At 46.4% G+C, this 21,517-nt stretch overlaps 2 protein-coding genes and 1 long non-coding RNA gene across 5 annotated transcripts in view; all 3 read right to left on the bottom strand.

Annotated features, from left to right (window-relative positions):
• Positions 1 to 5,871: 5,871 nt before the first annotated feature.
• On the bottom strand, positions 5,872 to 8,109 carry LOC146753318 (uncharacterized). Of its 2 annotated transcripts, XM_085530425.1 has the most exons (4): positions 8,039 to 8,109; positions 7,064 to 7,847; positions 6,537 to 6,684; positions 5,872 to 6,348 (listed from the first exon to the last, which is right to left on the bottom strand). In XM_085530425.1, the coding sequence occupies exons 2-4, from the start codon at positions 7,380 to 7,382 to the stop codon at positions 6,069 to 6,071; spliced, it is 747 nt and encodes a 248-aa protein (XP_085386551.1). In that variant the 5' UTR covers positions 7,383 to 7,847; positions 8,039 to 8,109; the 3' UTR covers positions 5,872 to 6,068. The 2 variants fall into 2 exon arrangements, with proteins under 2 accessions (XP_085386551.1, XP_085386552.1); XM_085530426.1 differs by lacking the exon at positions 8,039 to 8,109 and having other exon boundaries at positions 7,064 to 7,889.
• Positions 8,110 to 9,225: 1,116 nt separating this feature from the next.
• On the bottom strand, positions 9,226 to 10,077 carry LOC146753319 (uncharacterized). Its single transcript, XR_014939916.1, has 3 exons — positions 9,895 to 10,077; positions 9,532 to 9,603; positions 9,226 to 9,340 (listed from the first exon to the last, which is right to left on the bottom strand). It is a non-coding gene; the product is annotated as an uncharacterized LOC146753319 (long non-coding RNA).
• A 10,927-nt stretch (positions 10,078 to 21,004) lies between these two features.
• Positions 21,005 to 21,517, bottom strand: part of LOC107307923 (uncharacterized) — a 201,861-nt gene continuing 201,348 nt past the window's right edge. For both annotated transcript variants that reach the window (XM_085530430.1, XM_085530429.1), the window contains exon 4: positions 21,005 to 21,483. In XM_085530430.1, the coding sequence (XP_085386556.1) occupies positions 21,204 to 21,483 (280 nt within the window). In that variant the 3' untranslated portion in view covers positions 21,005 to 21,203. The remainder of the gene's footprint in view (positions 21,484 to 21,517) is intronic.

Consider the following 21,517-nt stretch of genomic DNA (forward strand, 5'->3'; position numbering starts at 1 on the left):
AGAAGGAGTTCTGGGCCAGAGCAGCTGGAAGAGGTGGTCATGCCTTTACCTCAGGTAAAATTATCACCAAACTCCTGCCTACAAACTTCAGGATCTCCACTGTGAACAGGTCAGCCTAAAACAGACCATGCCCTTGCCCAGATGGGACTGTCTTTCTGAAGGCTCCTGGGCCACAGAGAAACTGGCCCTGAGCCACTGCCCCGGCCCTCCTGGGGCTGCCCCATCATATCGGGGAGACAGCTCAGGTCCAACACCAGCAAACAGGCAACATCAACATTTCTTTTGGTGTCATACATATGATGCAGGCCAGACCAGCACTGAACCACACTGTACATTACTGGACATAGATTATATCAATAGCAGCAAACAGCGTCCCGAAACAGCCAAGTATCTGCTGCGTAGGGCAGCTGGTGCTGACAGGCCCACTCCAGACTCAACTGATTTCGATCAAAACCAGGCTGTAACCTAGATACAACTCTTAACGCACTTGGCCCAAATTTTCCAATGGAGGCAGAATTGCAGTATTTGGACCTAGAAGGTAAATTTCTCACAGACTTAGAGACTCCACGTGAAAGGCCAGGATCACTATGGACTGCGACAGCAGCACCAATATCTTCTTGTCAGGGCACTCTGTTCTCTTTTCCATTAGATCTGGGTATGAAACACTCAAACCCTTTTGACAGCATGGCAGTTTGAGCAGTATGAATTGCAGCTTAGCAAGCGAAAGACAACAGAGACATGGATATTACAGTGGAAACTGAGAAATACTGATAAGTAACATGGAATATAAATAAAAATAGAGCCTTGACTTAGAAAGCCATAACACATACACCAGCACATATTAACACAGTAGTCACATCTGGTCTTCATTTTAAATACAGAATAAACACATGGGCTGCATTTTAAATGAGGACTCATAACCCATATTAAAAATAAAATAAAAAACAACTAAAAGCAAACACAGCCCTCCCTCCTGCTTTCCCCCCACAACCCCCCCACGACCCCAACCATGCCCTAAATGATCTCAGACCCAGGCCAGACATGAAAACGTTTCATTTGCAATTCTTCATTGTCCTCTAAAGGCTGTTTCAGGAATTTCAGCCTTGGGTTTTGAGCTGCAAATCCTTGCTTTTGCTTTGTTCAGGACAGCCTAAAGCACAGCCCATTATATCAAAAGAAAGTTGCTTTATTCTGGGCTTCAGCTGGAACACTGCAGTCAGCTGAAAGCCTTCAGTTTAACCAGAGACACTGAGACAGTGGTGATGTCTGTTATGCTGTGCAGGAATCACAGAATCACCAAGGTTAGAAAAGACCTACAAGATCATTCAGTCCAATCATCCACCCGTCACCAATAGTTCTCACTAAACCACGTCCCTCAACACAACATCCAAATGTTTCTTAAACACCTCCTCCCTGGGCAGCCCATTCCTCTGCCTGACCACTCTTTTGAAGAATAGCATTTCCTCATGTCCAGCCTAAATCTCCCCTGGCACAGCTTGAAGCCTCTAGTCCTATCACCAGTTACACCAGAGAAGAGGCCAACCCTCAGCTTGCAACAACCCCCCTTCAAGTAGTTATAGAGAGCAATGAGGTCTCCCCTGAGCCTCTTCCAGGCTGAACAACCCCTCATTCAACCACTCCTTATATGGCCTGTGCTCCAGAGCCTTCACCAGCTTTGTTGCCCTTCTTTAAAGATGCTCCAGGGCTCCGAGGTCTTCCTTGTGAGGGGTCCAGAACTAAACACAGAACTAGAGGTGTGGCCTCACCAGAGCTGAAAACAGGGGGGCAGTCACTGCCCTGTTCCTGCTGGCAACACAGTTTCTGATGCAGGCCAGGATGCCATTGCCTTTCTTGGCCGCCTGGGCACACTGCTGGCTCATGTTCAGCTGATCAACAATCGTTACCCCCAGGTCCATTTTCTCTATACAGTCTTCCATCCACTCTGCCCCAAACCTGTAGCACTATGCCTGGAGTTGTTGTGGCCAAAGTGCTGTGCTTGGCATTTAGTCTTATTGAACCTCATCACACTGGTTTCAGCCCAGCTATCCAGCCTGTCCAGATCCTGTACGGCCTCACTACCCCCAGGTAGATCAACACTCCCAGCCAACTTGGTGTCATCTGCAAACTTACAGAGGGTGCACTCAATGCCCTCATCCAGGGCATCAGTAAAGATATTGAAGAGGACAGACCCCAGCACCGACACCTGGGGAACACCACTTGTGACCAGTTGCCCTCTGGATTTAGCTCCATTCACCACCACTATCTGGGCCCGGCCCTTCAGCCACCTTCTTACCCAGCCAAGAGTGTACCTGTTCAAGCCACAGGCTGCCAGCTTCTGCAGGAGAATACTGTGGGAGACAGTGTCAAAGGCTTCGCTGAAGTCTAGGTAGACCACATCAACAGAGTTTTCATAGAATCATAGAATTGTTTGGGTTGGAAAAGACCTTAAATATCGAGTCCCACCTCAACCTAACCATACTACCCTAACCCTAACAACCCTCCACTAAATTATGACCCTGAGCACCACACCCAGATGGATTTTAAACACATCCAGGGATGGTGACTCAACCATGACCCTGGGGAGCCTATTCCAGTGCTTCACAACCCTTTACATAGAGAAGTTTTTCCTGATATCCAACCTCCCTCTGGGTCAACTAGTATCGTCACTGGAAATTTCTGGATTGACACTAAGGCTCTTTCATGCATTAAAGTAAGCAGACTGCTTTCTGAATACTCCAAGTCAGTTGGTCAAGCCCCTGCAGAACTGTAACCCAGTCGTGTTTTTCTGTGGGGTAGAGACTTCCTGCCTAGTGAGCTGCCTTCTGAGTCAGGGACCATGGGGCTTGGTAGTTCCCAGTAGTTAAGGAAACACCAGGCCCCAAAAACCTTCTGCCTCCTCCTCAATTAAAAGTATGAAGTCCCCTCCCATTAGGGAACCTCTCCACACAAGTTCTGTCTGTCTCCTTAGCATTCCTGCTGTACTTCCACTGCAGTTCAGCCAGCTCCTGGGCTGAGTCTTTGGTTGTAAGTGTTGACTGACCTCCCCCTTCTCCTCATCATAGTTCAATTTCTCTTTACTTAGAGGTCCCATCTGTCTTGGGGGCTCAGTTCTATACTGAGTCTCTCCCGAGCCTGTGCTAGTTTGTTGCTGGGACAGATGGGGGGAAGGGCTCCTCCTTTTCTATGCTATCCGATTTTATATTGCCTGTGGGTTAACTTAGTGCCTGTGCTTTAATTTATTAAAATACAGGAGCTCAAAAAAGGAAAAAGAAAGGAAAAAGAGAAGAAAAGGAGAGAGGGGGGGAAAAAAAAGAAAAGAAAGTCACCACTGTGGACCCTGTGATGTCCTGAGCGTCTTTCCTACTCTATCTTCTTCTTTTGGGGTGATTGAGGACGTAGTGGGGTGAGCACTGCCAGCTGTGAAGTTTGCAGTGCCTTTCATATGATGGACCCCTTCAGCTGGGCCAGGAGGTGTTGCCAGGCAGAGTGTGCAGAAAGAGACAGAATTCACGTTACAGTTCTGTATAGTACTGTCACAGAGTATGAGCCAGAAATACGCCTCTTCAGTCTCTTAGACCTTCACTAGCAGGGTCCTGTACAGTTATGTGCCCACCCTCTGGAAGTCCAGTGAAGCAGTTATGCTGCCAGCCCCGAACCTCCCCCACCCTCCCCACCTCCTGACTTCACCAGGAATTGAGAACTCTACAGTTTTGTGGTCACTTCTGTTCAATACAGATGCCAAACAACACATCTCCCACTAACCCTTCACAGTTTATGAACAGCAGGACTGGTGGCAAGGCTCCTCCCCTAGTAGGCTATTTGGCCACGGTAGTCTTGCATCTGTGTTGAGCTCATGGCCCCATGGTGTTTCCTTGATGCAAACCTAATCTCACTCCTTAGGAGCCTCTAAAGCACAGTGGCAGCCTCTGGATCTTCCTCAGATACACCCTACTAATCTTCTTTAGCTTAATCCCTGCCTAAAAACAACAGGCATCCTCATGTTTCTCAGAGGGTTGCTGGGCATTCCTCAGGGCAACTGGACCTCGTCTCCAGAAGACCCTGAGGTTCTCATGTGTCTGTAGGCCAAATTCAGGGACCAGGAAAGTTCCAGTGTGGAAAATCAAGGACTGAGCAGGAACATACTCCAAGCAAGCCAAAGCAAGATCAGTAACTTCTGTCATCTCCTGCGCAGCCTTCTCTTTAGGCAGTGGATCTGGGAAACACGTCAACTGTGGACCTCCTCTGCACGTTTGATGGTGATGAAAGGGGACAGTGTCTTCTGCCATTTGCCATGCTGCCGTGGGGTTTGTTCTGCTAGTGAGTGTCTGGTGCACCCCGCTTCTCTTTAGTACCACTGCAGCCCACATTACTCCTCTCTTTTCCCACACGTGGTGTCTCTTTGCTTGCAGCTCAGCAGAGGAGCTTACCAATCTTTTTCGGTCTGTGAAAGCAGACTGAGAGATGACTGCTGTGAGTATGAAAAAACAGGGCAGGGAGTGCTGAGAATGTGGCATTGAAATGAGCCTTCGGATGTGGGTTTGATGTGCATGAAAGATCTTTTGTATCTGTGGTAATTCTTCATTTTGGCTATTCCTCTAGGAGAGCAGGGTCTTTGCTTCTGATGTCAATGGCAGCTTCACCTGATGTTCCATCAAGAAGCCATATGAAATGTTTCATTATGCCCTAGTGGACTCTCTTGCTATTGGAATAAAGAAAGCTGAAGACTCTCCTCTGTCTCTTTATGGGATAAAGATGATCGAGCAAGCTTCTTGGAACAGAAACTTTCCTAACAACAGCAAACCAAAGCAGTTAACCATGCTTTGATCCATCACTGCCTGGGTGTCAGGGGGTGCTGATCATCAGTAGTGGTGCACCAGTCAGTCTTCAGCCAGGAAACATTCCTGGGCCTTCCTGTTTGAAAGCAAGCAGCTCCAAAGAAATACTTTCAAATGTGAAAATGTCCACAGGGTGTGCTGAATGTCTCGTGCTCTGGTACATCTACGCTGCAATGTAATAAAAAGCCATTTCTAGCTCACTGGCCTCATGACACCAGAAGCCATCAAGGAAGGTATGCAACATATGGATAGGCACAGGACTGGGGGGTGGGCTTGACCATGGACACTATTGCACAGGTAATCTGTGAATGTGAAGCTGGTGCTGCAATTAAGTAAGCCAAGCCCATGAAGACTCTTTGGTGCAAGGGACAGTGGATTAAGTAGAAATATGGGGAGGCCTGGAGGTGAATTCTATCTCACTCCCATAAACCTGCCATGGAAAGCACAATGTGCTTGCAATGGTGGAAGCAAACATCTGAGTGTGTATGAAAACACCCCATTTGACCCATACCTCCACCCAAAATTCCAGAATAGCAAATCTTAGGATAATAGAACTCATTTTAATAATGCCCTCATAAACTCCTGGGCCAAAGAGGATTTCACTGAGTGGACATTTCATACCCTCTGCAATGCACCAGCTTCTGGAAAAGGCAATACTTCGGAGTGTTAAAAACTACACTGAAATCAATAGTTGGCAGAACATTCATGCACTGGGATAAACGTTTAGCCCAAGCCACCTGGTTAGTCAGCACTCTGGGATCTGTCAGTCGTGATGGCCCTGCTCAGTCCAGCCTCTTATGTACTGTACAACGGTCCATGTAGTACACAAGAAGAATTAATGAGGGAAAACGACTTGGTTCACCCCTGTCTCGGGCAAATGCCAGCCCACCTGTGGGACTGATTTTGCTCAGGGACATGGTGGGAAATGCAAAAATCAAACAGGGATGTTGAGTTTGTACCAGAAGGAGACTTGATGATGGGAGATAACAGTCAGAAGTTTTAGGTATACGTGCACATAAGTACATATATCTGCATATGATGGTAATTATAGTTTATTGACTGTTTAGATATACATATATGTGTTGTACAACTTGGGCATGATGTCATTATATGGAATAAGCGGTGAATGCTATAATGGTCATCTTTAAGTAATGACATCATGAAATGGACTGCTGGAACTGGGAAAGTCCACCAGGAGTTCTATGATTCACCCAATTTCACTGCTTTTCCACATCAGGATGCATTTTTCTCCTCTTTTCCTGATGTTAGTGCCTTTTTGCTTGTACCAGAGATTCCTGACTGCTTGCAAAGGTCAAGCGTAGAGGATTGCTGTGGGGACTGTCTGAATAAGGCAGTGATTGGTGAGAATATACATCGGACAAGACCCTTCCGACGTGACTGTGAATCCCCAGAAACATCTTGAATTTCTATGGTAATTCGAGCTACTGGCTGTCGTTTTTCTGCTGGAGCTGGGTCTTCATTTTTCATGACAGCTTCAAATGTCATTGTTTTTCTGCAACAAAAAGAAAGGGATTTTAGACAAGACTCCAAATTTGTAGGAGTTATGAGGCAAAGTGATCCCTGAACAGAAATCCCAGCAGATGGCTGTCCATTGCTCACTGTGCTCTGGTAGGCTCTCATTGCAAGAGCTTCCCTGTACAACGCAGCCACCTAGGAAAGAGTACTAGAGAAACAACTCACTTTTGTCTCTTCATCAGCAGACGTTTTGCCAGGTAAGCCAAAGCAGCCAGGACCATCAGAAAGAACAGAACGGCAAGCACTGCAAAGGCAGATTTATATCCTCCTTGTTTCTGTTCCACATGCTCTGCAGTTCTCACACCTCCGGCAGCTGGAGAACACAAGACAGTGCAACACACTCGTGAGTTCTGCACTACTGACGACATCACAGTGTAGTGAAGAAGTGCAAGGGCTTGTAGTATTCACACCATTATCATCCCTGATTCTTGTGCCTTAGTAGCAGAGGGTGAGGATGATGTCTTACAGTCCACCTGAGACTAAGAGCCTACTTGCAATGGTACCACTAATCCCACTTGGCCAGCTCCACCACTACCATCAAAACAGCTCCAGTTACATGTTTGAATGCAATTCTTCTGCTTTGAATGGCAGCAAACACATCCTCTACAGAAGCTCTCCACAGCACATGATTGTATCCTCCTCTCAGGAAGAAACTGTTTATTCCTTCAGATAAATCAGCACTGACAACATACCTCTGGAATACTCTTCAGGCCCAAAATCAAGATCCATCTGAGAACGTGGATAAGAAATCTGAGGTGCAACAGCTAGAAGGAAACACAGAGGAGAAACGTTCTTATTACAGATGGTGATAACTCTTTTCATAATTAACAACTGCAGGAGGGTCAGGCTGGTCTTCTGGATGCACTTGGCATCTCTCAAAAGAAACCTACACACAGCTCTTAGCCATGCGATTCCTCCAAGACTCAAAATAAGGAACCCTTTGAGAAGCTGCAGAGAACCCAAGGCCACATCTGCAACCAAAGGCAGATAATAACAGCTCCTGTCATACATTGCAATTAATCTGTTAAGCCTTGAATGGCAAAAAACACTCCTACTGACAGACACTTCTTTCCCTATTCGACTCACAAGTATGTGTCAATATGGTACCAGGTGCCAAAAGAGGCACCATATTGGCACAAAACAAACCATTTACAGATCAGCTAGGGAAAAGGATCTCCGGGAAGCTCTAAGCTCTTCTGTGAATGCTTCTGCCTACACAACACTGGGGCTGCTGGAAAACACTGCTGTGTAGGGCAAAGAATCCCAGGCCATATCCTTGTTTTCTCCTGACTGCTATCCTGCTCCTCTACACATCCCAGCAGCAGCAAAGACCATTGTAAGGTATGTTCCATAGGAAGACAAGGCTGAAAGTACCTGGTGACGCTGTGAAATGAACAAAGACAGACCACTCACCCCTGGGGTAGCCTTGAGGTTGATGAAAACGGCGCATCCCAGATATACGGCGTACAGGCAGATCTATAAAGAAACAGAAGAAAGGCTTCCTTTCCATATTGTGCCAGGCTTCTAGATAAGGAGCCTGCAGAGCTTGGCAGGGGATCACGTAGTGTTTTGTGAGCCACACGTAGGTCCGGATTCTGCCAGGCCTAGATTAGAGTCCTGGGTGAGTCATGGCCAGGGATCAGGTGCATCCCCAAGGAAAAACATACCCCTGGAATCCTGGAGACGTTCCAGATCACCTTCCATGGGATCTGCTTCATATGTGTCACCAACACGATCAGCATCTGGAATAGAGAAAAGCAGAAATTCTGTCAAGAGCTGTCTCAATATGCTGCTTCTTAAGGGATCTGCAGTGACCAGAGATGGATTGCGTGAGCAACAGGCAGAATCCACACACGTATGAACATTCTTTCAATGCGTGCATGAGCCTGTTTCAGCTGTGGGTTTCGATGTGACAGCTCCCCAGATGCTGTCTCAAGGAAACAGCCTGTAGTTCTAAGCCTGTCTGCAGGACAAACTGCCCTTGCTCACTGGGGACCCTGTGACATCCTTGAAGCATACGTAAACCCCATGGGGAGCACATAAGGACAAAAGTGTGCATTTCCATTAGTCATGAGTGCAGAACCTGCTGGACAGCAAACGGCTCTGCTGACACCATCCCAGCCCCTACTTGGGGCACGGGTGAGCAGACTGTGTGTCAGAGCCTGGTTGTTTCTCCAGTGGACCCACCATCCAAGTCTGTTTTGCAGCTCCAGAACTTCATAGCTGTTATGTAAAAGCATGTGGGAAGGTGGGATAAGCTGAGAGGCGATCTGCTTGCTGCCCTGAACAGGGACTTGTTTTTGATCTTTTGCTGTCTTTGAGATTCCCCCCCCCTCCTCATCTGACTGTGAGTGGGTAGGTAATCCCCTGTTGCCTGAAGAGCATCTCCTGTGCACCCTTCTTGTAGGTATGGCAGAGTGATTCCATCAGTCAGTCACCCTCTCACAATCCTGGATGCTCCTAAACTTTTCTACTTCCCCCTTTAGTTCTACCACCAGGCTGAGCAGATCATCCATTTGCTCACACCGCACACGGGTGGTATCCCTGCTGCCCTCCTGTAGCAGAGACAGGACCAGGCATTCTCTGCAGCCTGAGACCTGTAGTGCATCAAGGACATACATGCTTTCTGAATCTCCACGTCCCTTTTAGACGGAAGCTCTAAACTGTGCCCCAGATGCTTCTGCCTTTGCTGATATCACTTCAGGAGACACAGGGATGAAGCTGCTGGCAAACACTGCTGTGCAGGGCAAAGAATCCCAGGCCATATCCCTGTGCTCCCCTGATTGGCACTCTGCTCTTCTTCACATCCCAGCATCAGCAAAGACCATTGTAAGGTATGTTCCACAGGAAGACAAGGCTGAGAATACCTGGTGACGCTGTGAAATGAACAAAGACAGACCACTCACCCCTGGGGTAGCCTTGAGGTTGATGAAAACCGCGCATCCCAGATATACGGCGTACAGGCAGATCTATAAAGAAACAGAAGAAAGGCTTCCTTTCCATATTGTGCCAGGCTTCTAGATAAGGAGCCTGCAGAGCCTGGCAGGGGATTTTGTAGCGTTCTGAAAGCTACACGTAGGTCCAGATTCTGCCAGGCCTAGAGTAGAGTCCTGGGTGAGCCATGGCTGGGGACCAGGTGCATCCCCAAGGAAAAACATACCCCTGGAATCCTGGAGACGTTCCAGATCACCTTCCATGGGATCTGCTTCATACGTGTCACCGACACGATAATCTGGAATAGAGAAAAGCAGAAATTCGATGCAATATTCCTTGCTGCACCATTTACCCATCAGGTTTGCTGTGTTTCAGGCCCTCTGTGGTCAGTGGGCACAGCTCTCCCCTCTAGGATGTCCCTCTCTGCTCCATGGTGGGATGCCTGGTGAAGCTGGAAAGCCATCATTTCAAAGGGAACAGAGTCGATGTAAGGGCCTGTTTTTTCCCTGGCAGACCCACCATCCAACACTGCTTTCCAGGCAGCTTTAAGAGTTTGTTTCCCCTCTGCTTCGCTCAGTGCCCAACCTACCTGGACTAAGTGCTTCCCACGCAACATTGCGGGGTCGCCCATGACATGGAGTCACAAGGAAAAGGAGAAGGAAGAGCAAAAAGCAACAGCTGGGAGCAGTTGTCTCCCGTAGTTGCCCCATGCTACCTCTCATCCACAACCAGCAAGCACCCTCCTTGGAGGCTTGAGGCAAGACTGGTCAACTGGTACCTCCTGGCGTGACATAGTATGGGGTTTCTGAACGTCACCATGGTGCCCATTATGACCTCACAAAGCACCTCTTGAGGCACACCTTGAGGCAAGAAAACTCTGCTCGGCCTTTCTGAGTTAGAACTTTTTGAGCACCTTATTAAGGAGTATGTTTCCAAACAAGGCCCGTTGTTTTAGTATTCCTGCAGAGTTGGTTAGGATGTGCAATACTGTCTTCATATTCATCTGTACACATTGAAGGAATCTCAAGCTTCACCGCAGACTGAAGTGTATCAGGATGCAAAACAACAGAAATCCCACTGATCCCATCCCCTGACAAATATAGCTATGTTTCCTGTGCAGAATAATACAGCCTAAGTGTGACTTCTGTATTAAAAAGCAGACCAAGTAGGACTACAGTATTAATGTGTGCTGCTTTATGCATGTCACGGGTTAAGCGAAAATCTACCTGTGCCAGTGACGGCTGGCCTGCAGGGTCGCTGACCCAAAAGGAAAGGGAAAAAAGGGAAATTAGAAAAGAGAACAGAGGCAACAATCTAAGGAGGCACACTTATTTACTAAATTCTATATCGAAATACAGGATAACACAATATAATACAATATAATTAAAATTAAGGCTAATGAATCAAGCAAAATAGGAGTGAGAGTGAGTCCCAAAACCAAGAGGCCTACTGTAGCTCTAGGCTAAACAGTTGGAAGGCTCCCACACGCTCCCCCCTGGCTCCGAGGATTCAAGAGGGCGAATCCAGCCCCGAAGTGAGATCATATAGTGTCCTTGTATCGTGACTTATCCCCGACCGTGATGTTCTCTGGGATATGTAGTTTTCTTCTGTGAGCTGCACATTCGGTAAAATTATCCATGCATTACATGATATTATGATGTGGTATACTGATAGCAAAATTACAAAACCGTGACAATGCATTGTAGTTTTCCAAGTCAAGGTTTTATTTTTAATTTTATTGTAGTATTTTCTACTGTTACAAATTCCAGTAGGTAGCGTTCCACATGTCTTTCACTTAATGGACCTGCCAATGCAGCCTTATGGGAGCTTTTGCAGGCAACAATTCAGACGAGAGAAAATCTGATCCATGTGGCAAGTGATGCAGAAATTGCAGAAATCTGAATTATTCTGAGGAATCAGATTTATAGGTCTGCCAAGTCATGTTGCCTCTAGAAATCTGAGTGCAGCTACCAGACTTCTTCCAAACCTCCTCAATGAATGATGGCTCACTCGCTATTCATTGTTGGCATCTTCAATATATTGTTATTGCCACATCAGCTCTGTCAGTTCTTTAAATCCTGGTGCTCAGCTGTAGGCACATGTAAAAAAATGTATAGTCCTTGTAGTTGTTGCTGTTTCTATTGCACAAATATTGCAGGAGGGAGATTGAAGCCCTAAATATCCTCGTATGTTCAATGCAGCAATCTATGTGTTGGCAGATTGTTACATAGATGGGAATCGGTGTAATTATCAGGAATGTGTTTCATTCTAGTCACGTTTGAATATTTTGGAGAGGGAAGGAGAGATTTTGCTTGATCCATTTCTCACTGCTCTGTGATGCTGTTAATATGCTTCCAGTCCCAACATCAGCAACTACCCAAGCCTAGTGGGAAACATATTTTTATTAGCATAATTACAGAATAGATCTGTTCTTCTAGCACTTGCAGAACCAAGCTGCAATCGCGCCAACTAAAATGGCAAATGCAAAGGTCTCATGATGCAAAATGTCTAGTACAAAAATAATCAAATAAGACTGCAAATTTGGCTCTACTGCAAAACAGTTGCGAGGCAGGCACTGTAGGTTCTTGTTTTTGTTTCTGAACAACAGCAGTGGATAACAGGTACTTGTGGAAGCTGCTCGTGGGTTTGGGATTTAATAGTGCTTCAAAAGCTCTGGTCTTCATTCCTTTCTGATGCTGAGTTTGTATGGGATGTTCCATAGCTTATCACTTGCAAGCCTGGTTTCATCCCTTTCTCCCTGTGAATGTACTTTAAAGTTCTACCAGCCAGCCCTGCTATCTCCTGCACAATAATCCTTTTTCTGCTGTAAGAAAGGTGCATCCCATCTGTCTCCAGCAGCCCTGGTGTTGTGTGAGAGACAGCAGATTTCCTTATTGGTGACTGCCCTCACTCCCCAGTCAATAAAAACCAGAGACTGCTGGTAGACTGCTTTCTTTCGTAGGACTTTATGATTTGTGGCCCTTGTGCTTCTGTTATAATCTCCAAATGGAAGGAAGGAATCATGCAATTCTGTTGATTAGAAGAGGAGATTCTGCATTACTGATAATTCACCGTGTTTGACATTCCTGTGTTATTTGTCTCAACAGTGACAGGAAACTTTTGCTTTGCCAGTGACTCTGAGTGACTGAAAATCCTAGAACTGCAAGATTTTTGTGATTTCTGCAACAACAATGGGAACTTCCAAGTTGCTGCAAACTCATGCTCGGCAGAGCTTCTCTTTAGATTGTCCCTAGGACTGCATTTATGGCTGTGGCAGTTATGAGTCCTTTAATGACCTGATTCAGTGAGACGCAGCCAAATTCCCTCTTATCCTTAAAGCCTGTGCAAGTAGTTACAGAGAAGGTCAAAGAAAAGGAAGGTCACTGCTTTCTTCATAAGTACCTTGCTCCTATGTCAGGTGCTAAAAGCTTTCCTAATAAACAGCGAGGAACAGCACCTTTAATTACTGATTCAGAGTGCTGCAATTCCAGCATTCAAGGGAGAATTGCCAAGCTTTGCTAACAACTTAAAGTTGTTGTTGTATTTCATGTTTTAAACTCTACACGTGCATTTCTGGCACTGGAGCCTAGGTCTGGGCTCAAAGCCACTTCCCAAAGGAGACCTCTTATTATCTAGATTGGAAGCTTACAGGAACAAAGACCTTGAGAGAGCTGACTGGTGCATCCACGCTATTGGCAGTGCCATATCAAAGAACTTTCTTCCAACAGTGTCCTGAGCTTGACCCTTAGAGCACTGAATGCCATTTCTCCTCACCACTCTCACAAAAAAGATTATCTGTGACTGAGTTACTCTAATGGCTAATTACACCAGAGCTGCCAAAATAAATGTTTCCATATCCAGCCTAAATGTATATGTTCCTATGCCAGTATAAACCTAAAGGTCAAGTTTCTCTTCTTCCATCCTTGAATTCATGTAGGACCACAGAAAGCCACTCAGGATAGGTGTGATAGTCTATCCAAGCACAGCTTCATCCCTACCGATGACAACAGCAAATGCTGTGCCGAGAAAGTCTGCCAAACTCTCCTTTCCCTGCAGGATCTTCCCCTTGGGCTCCCACCACTCCCCTAGAGGATGATCATGTATTTAGTTTGCATTAATTCTCCTAAGCACTTTTTTCAATCTGCTGAAATTACCAGCTATCTGCTGTGAAAAGAAGCACCCTCCCCTCTCTGCATTTAATCAGTCTTTTATTACTTTTCCCAAATGCCTCCATCTTCCTGTACCATGAGACTTCAGGAATGACAACTTTGCATTCAGCTCAGCCAATTCTTCCACTGTTTTGGATACATCAGCCACTGCCCTGAGCCTCAAGAGGCTCAGACTCTCACATCTCTTCTTCTCAGCCTTTACTTCTGATTACTCTTGGCACGTATTTGACCATTAGGTCTATTTTGGACTTAGTTGACAGATAGATAACATATTGTGTATGTTATCTAAAATATGTTATCATCAAGAGTTGTTGTTGGGCTCAGCTGTGGCCAGTGAAATGGAGATGGCTGCATCCATCACAGGGCAGCCCCTGGTGCCTTCTCACAGTGGCCACCGCTGCAGCTGGTATCATGTCGTTTACACCCAGTATACCATATTCCTTTGGCATCCAAAACTCAGCATCAGAATGAATCTCTACAAAAACAAATAAACAAAAGAGTATAGACAAAGATGTTCCAAAGCAGTAGAGAGAGACCTCCAGGATAAGCAGCATTTCTACTGGAATCCTATCCTCTCAGTTCATTAATTACATGCTATTCCTGCACATCTTTCCATCATCTACTAACTACAAATTGAAAATTCCAGGTTTTCCACTGAAGATGCATTATGATTATTACAAGGAACATTACTGCACCTTCTTGGTGCTGTGTAATATATTTCATCTGAAAAAGACTGCTTGTCTAGAACCATTTACAAGTTTAAATTTTTAGTGTTTTGTCAGGGTCTGTTTGATAAACTATGAAACCAAATTTGCACTGTTGGATTTCAAAATTGTTGCAGCAAATAGACCATTAGTTTTGTGCAGGGTCTCATTGTGAATTCTCACATCTTGCCATACTGGAGATTTCCTTTGTATTCTAAACAACTCAACAGCAACAAATTACGACAAAGTCTGCCCTGGTATCTGAGGTCATGCAGTGATAGAAAAATATTTTCTGTCTTTCAGCTGAATAAAAACGAACTATGAGGCCTAAAGCACCTAAAGCAAGTGTTCAAAACATCATGTCGATTAATTTCCTCAGTTAAGTAACACAAGACCAAAAAGACAAATTGATACTCCTCTTGTTCTAGCTAAGGCTCTTTAACACAACAGTGCAGACACAGACAGAATGCGAAAGCTAAATTTCAGTGACTCGGTTCATTATTTTAAATGTGTATCTGCAAGCAGTCTTGACTGGAGGTTAGAGCAAAATGCTGAGGCAGAGACAAAGCAAACACAGGGACAGTGACAAGCAACAAACTTCCCAGTCATGCTAGCTGATGGGCTACCTGGGCTTTGCAGCACGGGATACTGTGAACCAGCTGCTGGTGTCATCTCCTGGACTCAGGCGCAGGGGAGCAAGACTCTGGTGCCAGCTACTGGAGTGTGTAGGGCATGACTGCCCAAGCTTTTAGTGTGCCTGGGCTGCACTGAGTGAAGAGGAATTGTCTTGGGACACATATAGGTAGGCTGATCCAAAATTAATGCCTCCTACTTATTTCAATGGAAACTACAACTGCTACAAAGAGCACAATTGCGCTGTTTAAGAATGCACATCCACCTCTGATGTTTTGGGCTAACATATACAGTAGGGGGCATTACTTCGGGAGTAGCCCTCATAAGATATACGATATCAGTAATGCATATAAGTGACAAAGCTCATTTTACTTTTTAACATCATTTATTAAAGCATAAAAAAGTGCCAGTCGTCGGTGGGGGCTGTGTGTGTGAGAGTGAAGCAGCTACTGGAGTCAGGCCTGTAGCGTAGGCCTGCAGACTGTTGCCATATCCTGAATTGATTGTGGTCTTCCCATCCCAGCCACTGGGACAGGAATGGTGTGTGTTCCCACATCAGCTATGGGCAGTGCTGTGGTGAGTGAGGCCAGCTTAGAGCTCCACATCAATGGCTGCAGCGAGGCAGCAGGTCACAGCCCTCATGCCTGGTATCGTGTCTTAGCTACGTGAGTCCCATTGAAGGCAGCCCTTGGCTGAGTCAGCTTGTCAGCATCTTGTCAGTGTCCTTTCTATGTGTGCATGTCTCTGAGATACCTACTCTGCACTGCTACAAGCTGTGCCTGCAAAAGGGAAAGCAGCAGCCATGTCCCCTGGCCTGGACTGCGAGCCCGGGTCTCTGGGCATCAGGCTGAGCATAAGCAGGCAGGCAGAAGGAGTTCTGGGCCAGAGCAGCTGGAAGAGGTGGCCATGCCTTTACCTCAGGTAAAATTATCACCAAACTCCTGCCTACAAACTTCAGGATCTCCACTGTGAACAGGTCAGCCTAAAACAGACCATGCCCTTGCCCAGATGGGACTGTCTTTCTGAAGGCTCCTGGGCCACAGAGAAACTGGCCCTGAGCCACTGCCTTGGCCCTCCTGGGGCTGCCCCATCATATCGGGGAGACAGCTCAGGTCCAACACCAGCAAACAGGCAACATCAACATTTCTTTTGGTGTCATACATATGATGCAGGCCAGACCAGCACTGAACCACACTGTACATTACTGGACATAGATTATATCAATAGCAGCAAACAGCGTCCCGAAACAGCCAAGTATCTGCTGCGTAGGGCAGCTGGTGCTGACAGGCCCACTCCAGACTCAACTGATTTCGATCAAAACCAGGCTGTAACCTAGATACAACTCTTAACGCACTTGGCCCAAATTTTCCAATGGAGGCAGAATTGCAGTATTTGGACCTAGAAGGTAAATTTCTCACAGACTTAGAGACTCCACGTGAAAGGCCAGGATCACTATGGACTGCAACAGCAGCACCAATATCTTCTTGTCAGGGCACTCTGTTCTCTTTTCCATTAGATCTGGGTATGAAACACTCAAACCCTTTTGACAGCATGGCAGTTTGAGCAGTATGAATTGCAGCTTAGCAAGCGAAAGACAACAGAGACATGGATATTACAGTGGAAACTGGGTAATACTGATAAGTAACATGGAATATAAATAAAAATAGAGCCTTGACTTAGACCACGTCCCTCAACACAACATCCAAATGTTTCTTAAACACCTCCTCCCTGGGCAGCCCATTCCTCTGCCTGACCACTCTTTTGAAGAATAGCATTTCCTCATGTCCAGCCTAAATCTCCCCTGGCACAGCTTGAAGCCTCTAGTCCTATCACCAGTTACACCAGAGAAGAGGCCAACCCTCAGCTTGCAACAACCCCCCTTCAAGTAGTTATAGAGAGCAATGAGGTCTCCCCTGAGCCTCTTCCAGGCTGAACAACCCCTCATTCAACCACTCCTTACATGGCCTGTGCTCCAGAGCCTTCACCAGCTTTGTTGCCCTTCTTTAAAGATGCTCCAGGGCTCCGAGGTCTTCCTTGTGAGGGGTCCAGAACTAAACACAGTACTAGAGGTGTGGCCTCACCAGAGCTGAAAACAGGGGGGCAGTCACTGCCCTGTTCCTGCTGGCAACACAGTTTCTGATGCAGGCCAGGATGCCATTGCCTTTCTTGGCCGCCTGGGCACACTGCTGGCTCATGTTCAGCTGATCAACCATCGTTACCCCCAGGTCCATTTTCTCTATACAGTCTTCCATCCACTCTGCCCCAAACCTGTAGCACTATGCCTGGAGTTGTTGTGGCCAAAGTGCTGTGCTTGGCATTTAGTCTTATTGAACCTCATCACACTGGTTTCAGCCCAGCTATCCAGCCTGTCCAGATCCTGTACGGCCTCACTACCCCCAGGTAGATCAACACTCCCAGCCAACTTGGTGTCATCTGCAAACTTACAGAGGGTGCACTCAATGCCCTCATCCAGGGCATCAGTAAAGATATTGAAGAGGACAGACCCCAGCACCGACACCTGGGGAACACCACTTGTGACCAGTTGCCCTCTGGATTTAGCTCCATTCACCACCACTATCTGGGCCCGGCCCTTCAGCCACCTTCTTACCCAGCCAAGAGTGTACCTGTTCAAGCCACAGGCTGCCAGCTTCTGCAGGAGAATACTGTGGGAGACAGTGTCAAAGGCTTCGCTGAAGTCTAGGTAGACCACATCAACAGAGTTTTCATAGAATCACAGAATTGTTTGGGTTGGAAAAGACCTTAAATATCGAGTCCCACCTCAACCTAACCATACTACCCTAACCCTAACAACCCTCCACTAAATTATGACCCTGAGCACCACACCCAGATGGATTTTAAACACATCCAGGGATGGTGACTCAACCATGACCCTGGGGAGCCTATTCCAGTGCTTCACAACCCTTTACATAGAGAAGTTTTTCCTGATATCCAACCTCCCTCTGGGTCAACTAGTATCGTCACTGGAAATTTCTGGATTGACACTAAGGCTCTTTCATGCATTAAAGTAAGCAGACTGCTTTCTGAATACTCCAAGTCAGTTGGTCAAGCCCCTGCAGAACTGTAACCCAGTCGTGTTTTTCTGTGGGGTAGAGACTTCCTGCCTAGTGAGCTGCCTTCTGAGTCAGGGACCATGGGGCTTGGTAGTTCCCAGTAGTTAAGGAAACACCAGGCCCCAATAACCTTCTGCCTCCTCCTCAATTAAAAGTATGAAGTCCCCTCCCATTAGGGAACCTCTCCACACAAGTTCTGTCTGTCTCCTTAGCATTCCTGCTGTACTTCCACTGCAGTTCAGCCAGCTCCTGGGCTGAGTCTTTGGTTGTAAGTGTTGACTGATCTCCCCCTTCTCCTCATCATAGTTCAATTTCTCTTTACTTAGAGGTCCCATCTGTCTTGGGGGCTCAGTTCTATACTGAGTCTCTCCCGAGCCTGTGCTAGTTTGTTGCTGGGACAGATGGGGAGAAGGGCTCCTCCTTTTCTATGCTACCCGATTTTATATTGCCTGTGGGTTAACTTAGTGCCTGTGCTTTAATTTATTAAAATACAGGAGATCAAAAAAGGAAAAAGAAAGGAAAAAGAGAAGAAAAGGAGAGGGGGGGGGGGAAAAAAAGAAAAGAAAGTCACCACTGTGGACCCTGTGATGTCCTGAGCGTCTTTCCTACTCTATCTTCTTCTTTTGGGGTGATTGAGGACGTAGTGGGGTGAGCACTGCCAGCTGTGAAGTTTGCAATGCCTTTCATATGATGGACCCCTTCAGCTGGGCCAGGAGGTGTTGCCAGGCAGAGTGTGCAGAAAGAGACAGAATTCACGTTACAGTTCTGTATAGTACTGTCACAGAGTATGAGCCAGAAATACGCCTCTTCAGTCTCTTAGACCTTCACTAGCAGGGTCCTGTACAGTTATGTGCCCACCCTCTGGAAGTCCAGTGAAGCAGTTATGCTGCCAGCCCCGAACCTCCCCCACCCTCCCCACCTCCTGACTTCACCAGGAATTGAGAACTCTACAGTTTTGTGGTCACTTCTGTTCAATACAGATGCCAAACAACACATCTCCCACTAACCCTTCACAGTTTATGAACAGCAGGACTGGTGGCAAGGCTCCTCCCCTAGTAGGCTATTTGGCCACGGTAGTCTTGCATCTGTGTTGAGCTCATGGCCCCACGGTGTTTCCTTGATGCAAACCTAATCTCACTCCTTAGGAGCCTCTAAAGCACAGTGGCAGCCTCTGGAACTTCCTCAGATACACCCTACTAATCTTCTTTAGCTTAATCCCTGCCTAAAAACAACAGGCATCCTCATGTTTCTCAGAGGGTTGCTGGGCATTCCTCAGGGCAACTGGACCTCGTCTCCAGAAGACCCTGAGGTTCTCATGTGTCTGTAGGCTAAATTCAGGGACCAGGAAAGTTCCAGTGTGGAAAATCAAGGACTGAGCAGGAACATACTCCAAGCAAGCCAAAGCAAGATCAGTAACTTCTGTCATCTCCTGCACAGCCTTCTCTTTAGGCAGTGGATCTGGGAAACACGTCAACTGTGGACCTCCTCTGCACGTTTGATGGTGATGAAAGGGGACAGTGTCTTCTGCCATTTGCCATGCTGCCGTGGGGTTTGTTCTGCTAGTGACTGTCTGGTGCACCCCACTTCTCTTTAGTACCATTGCAGCCCACATTACTCCTCTCTTTTCCCACACGTGGTGTCTCTTTGCTTGCAGCTCAGCAGAGGAGCTTACCAATCTTTTTCGGTCTGTGAAAGCAGACTGAGAGATGACTGCTGTGAGTATGAAAAAACAGGGCAGGGAGTGCTGAGAATGTGGCATTGAAATGAGCCTTCGGATGTGGGTTTGATGTGCATGAAAGATCTTTTGTATCTGTGGTAATTCTTCATTTTGGCTATTCCTCTAGGAGAGCAGGGTCTTTGCTTCTGATGTCAATGGCAGCTTCACCTGATGTTCCATCAAGAAGCCATATGAAATGTTTCATTATGCCCTAGTGGACTCTCTTGCTATTGGAATAAAGAAAGCTGAAGACTCTCCTCTGTCTCTTTATGGGATAAAGATGATCGAGCAAGCTTCTTGGAACAGAAATTTTCCTAACAACAGCAAACCAAAGCAGGTAACCATGCTTTGATCCAGCACTGCCTGTGTTTCAGGGGGTGCTGATCATCAGTAGTGGTGCACCAGCCAGTCTTTGGCCAGGAAACATTCCTGGGCCTTCCTGTTTGAAAGCAAGCAGCTCCAAAGAAATGCTTTCAAATGTGAAAATGTCCACAGGGTGTGCTGAATGTCTCGTGCTCTGGTACATCTACGCTGCAATGTAATAAAAAGCCATTTCTAGCTCACTGGCCTCATGACACCAGAAGCCATCAAGAAAGGTATGAAACATATGGATGGGCACAGGACTGAGGGGTGGGCTTGACCATGGACACTATTGCACAGGTAATCTGTGAATGTGAAGCTGGTGCTGCAAATAAGTAAGCCAAGCCCATGAAGAGTCTTTGGTGCAGGGGACAGTGGATTAAGTAGAAATATGGGGAGGCCTGGTGGTGAATTCTATCTCACTCCCATAAACCTGCCATGGAAAGCACAATGTGCTTGCAATGGTGGAAGCAAACATCTGAGTGTGTATGGAAACACACCCTGTGACCCATACCTCCACCCAAAATACCAGAATAGCAAATCTTAGGATAATAGAACTCATTTTAATAATGCCCTCATAAACATCTGGGCCAAAGAGGATTTCACTGAGTGGACATTTCATACCCTCTGCAATGCACCAGCTTCTGGAAAAGGCAATACTTCGGAGTGTTAAAAACTACACTGAAAGCAATAGTTGGCAGAACATTCATGCACTGGGATAAACGTTTAGCCCAAGCCACCTGGTTAGTCAACACTCTGGGATCTGCCGGTCTTGATAGCCCTGCTCAGTCCAGCCTCTTATGTACTGAACAACGGGATGGAGTCCCCGTGGTACATAAGAAGAATTTATGAGGGAGAACAGTTTGGATCACCATTGCCTTGGGCAAATGCCAGCCCACCTGTGGGACTGATTTTGCTCAGGGACATGGTGGAAAATGCAAAAAACCAAACAGGGATGTTGAGTTTGTACCAGAAGGAGACTTGATGATGGGAGAGAACAGTCAGAAGTTTTAGGTATACGTGCACATAAGTACATAAATCTGTATATGATGGTAATTATAGTTTATTGACTATTTAGATATACATATATGTGTTGTACAACTTGGGCATGATGTCATGATATGGAATAAGCGGTGAATGCTATAATGGTCATCCTTAAGTAATGACATCAGGAAATGGACTGCTGGAACTGGGAAAGTCCACCAGGAGTTCTATGATTCAACCAATTTCACTGCTTTTCCACATCAGGATGCATTTTTCTCCTCTTTTCCTGATGTTAGTGCCTTTTTGCTTGTACCAGCGATTCCTGACTGCTTGCAAAGGTCAAGCATAGAGGATTGCTGTGGGGACTGTCTGAATAAGGCAGTGATTGGTGAGAATATACATCGGACAAGACCCTTCCGACGTGACTGTGAATCCCCAGAAACATCTTGAATTTCTATGGTAATTCGAGCTACTGGCTGTCGTTTTTCTGCTGGAGCTGGGTCTTCATTTTTCATGACAGCTTCAAATGTCATTGTTTTTCTGCAACAAAAAGAAAGGGATTTTAGACAAGACT

Source organism: Coturnix japonica, chromosome Z (genome assembly GCF_054131305.1).
Source record: "Coturnix japonica strain WE chromosome Z, WE-NBRP24, whole genome shotgun sequence".
NCBI lineage: Eukaryota > Metazoa > Chordata > Aves > Galliformes > Phasianidae > Coturnix > Coturnix japonica.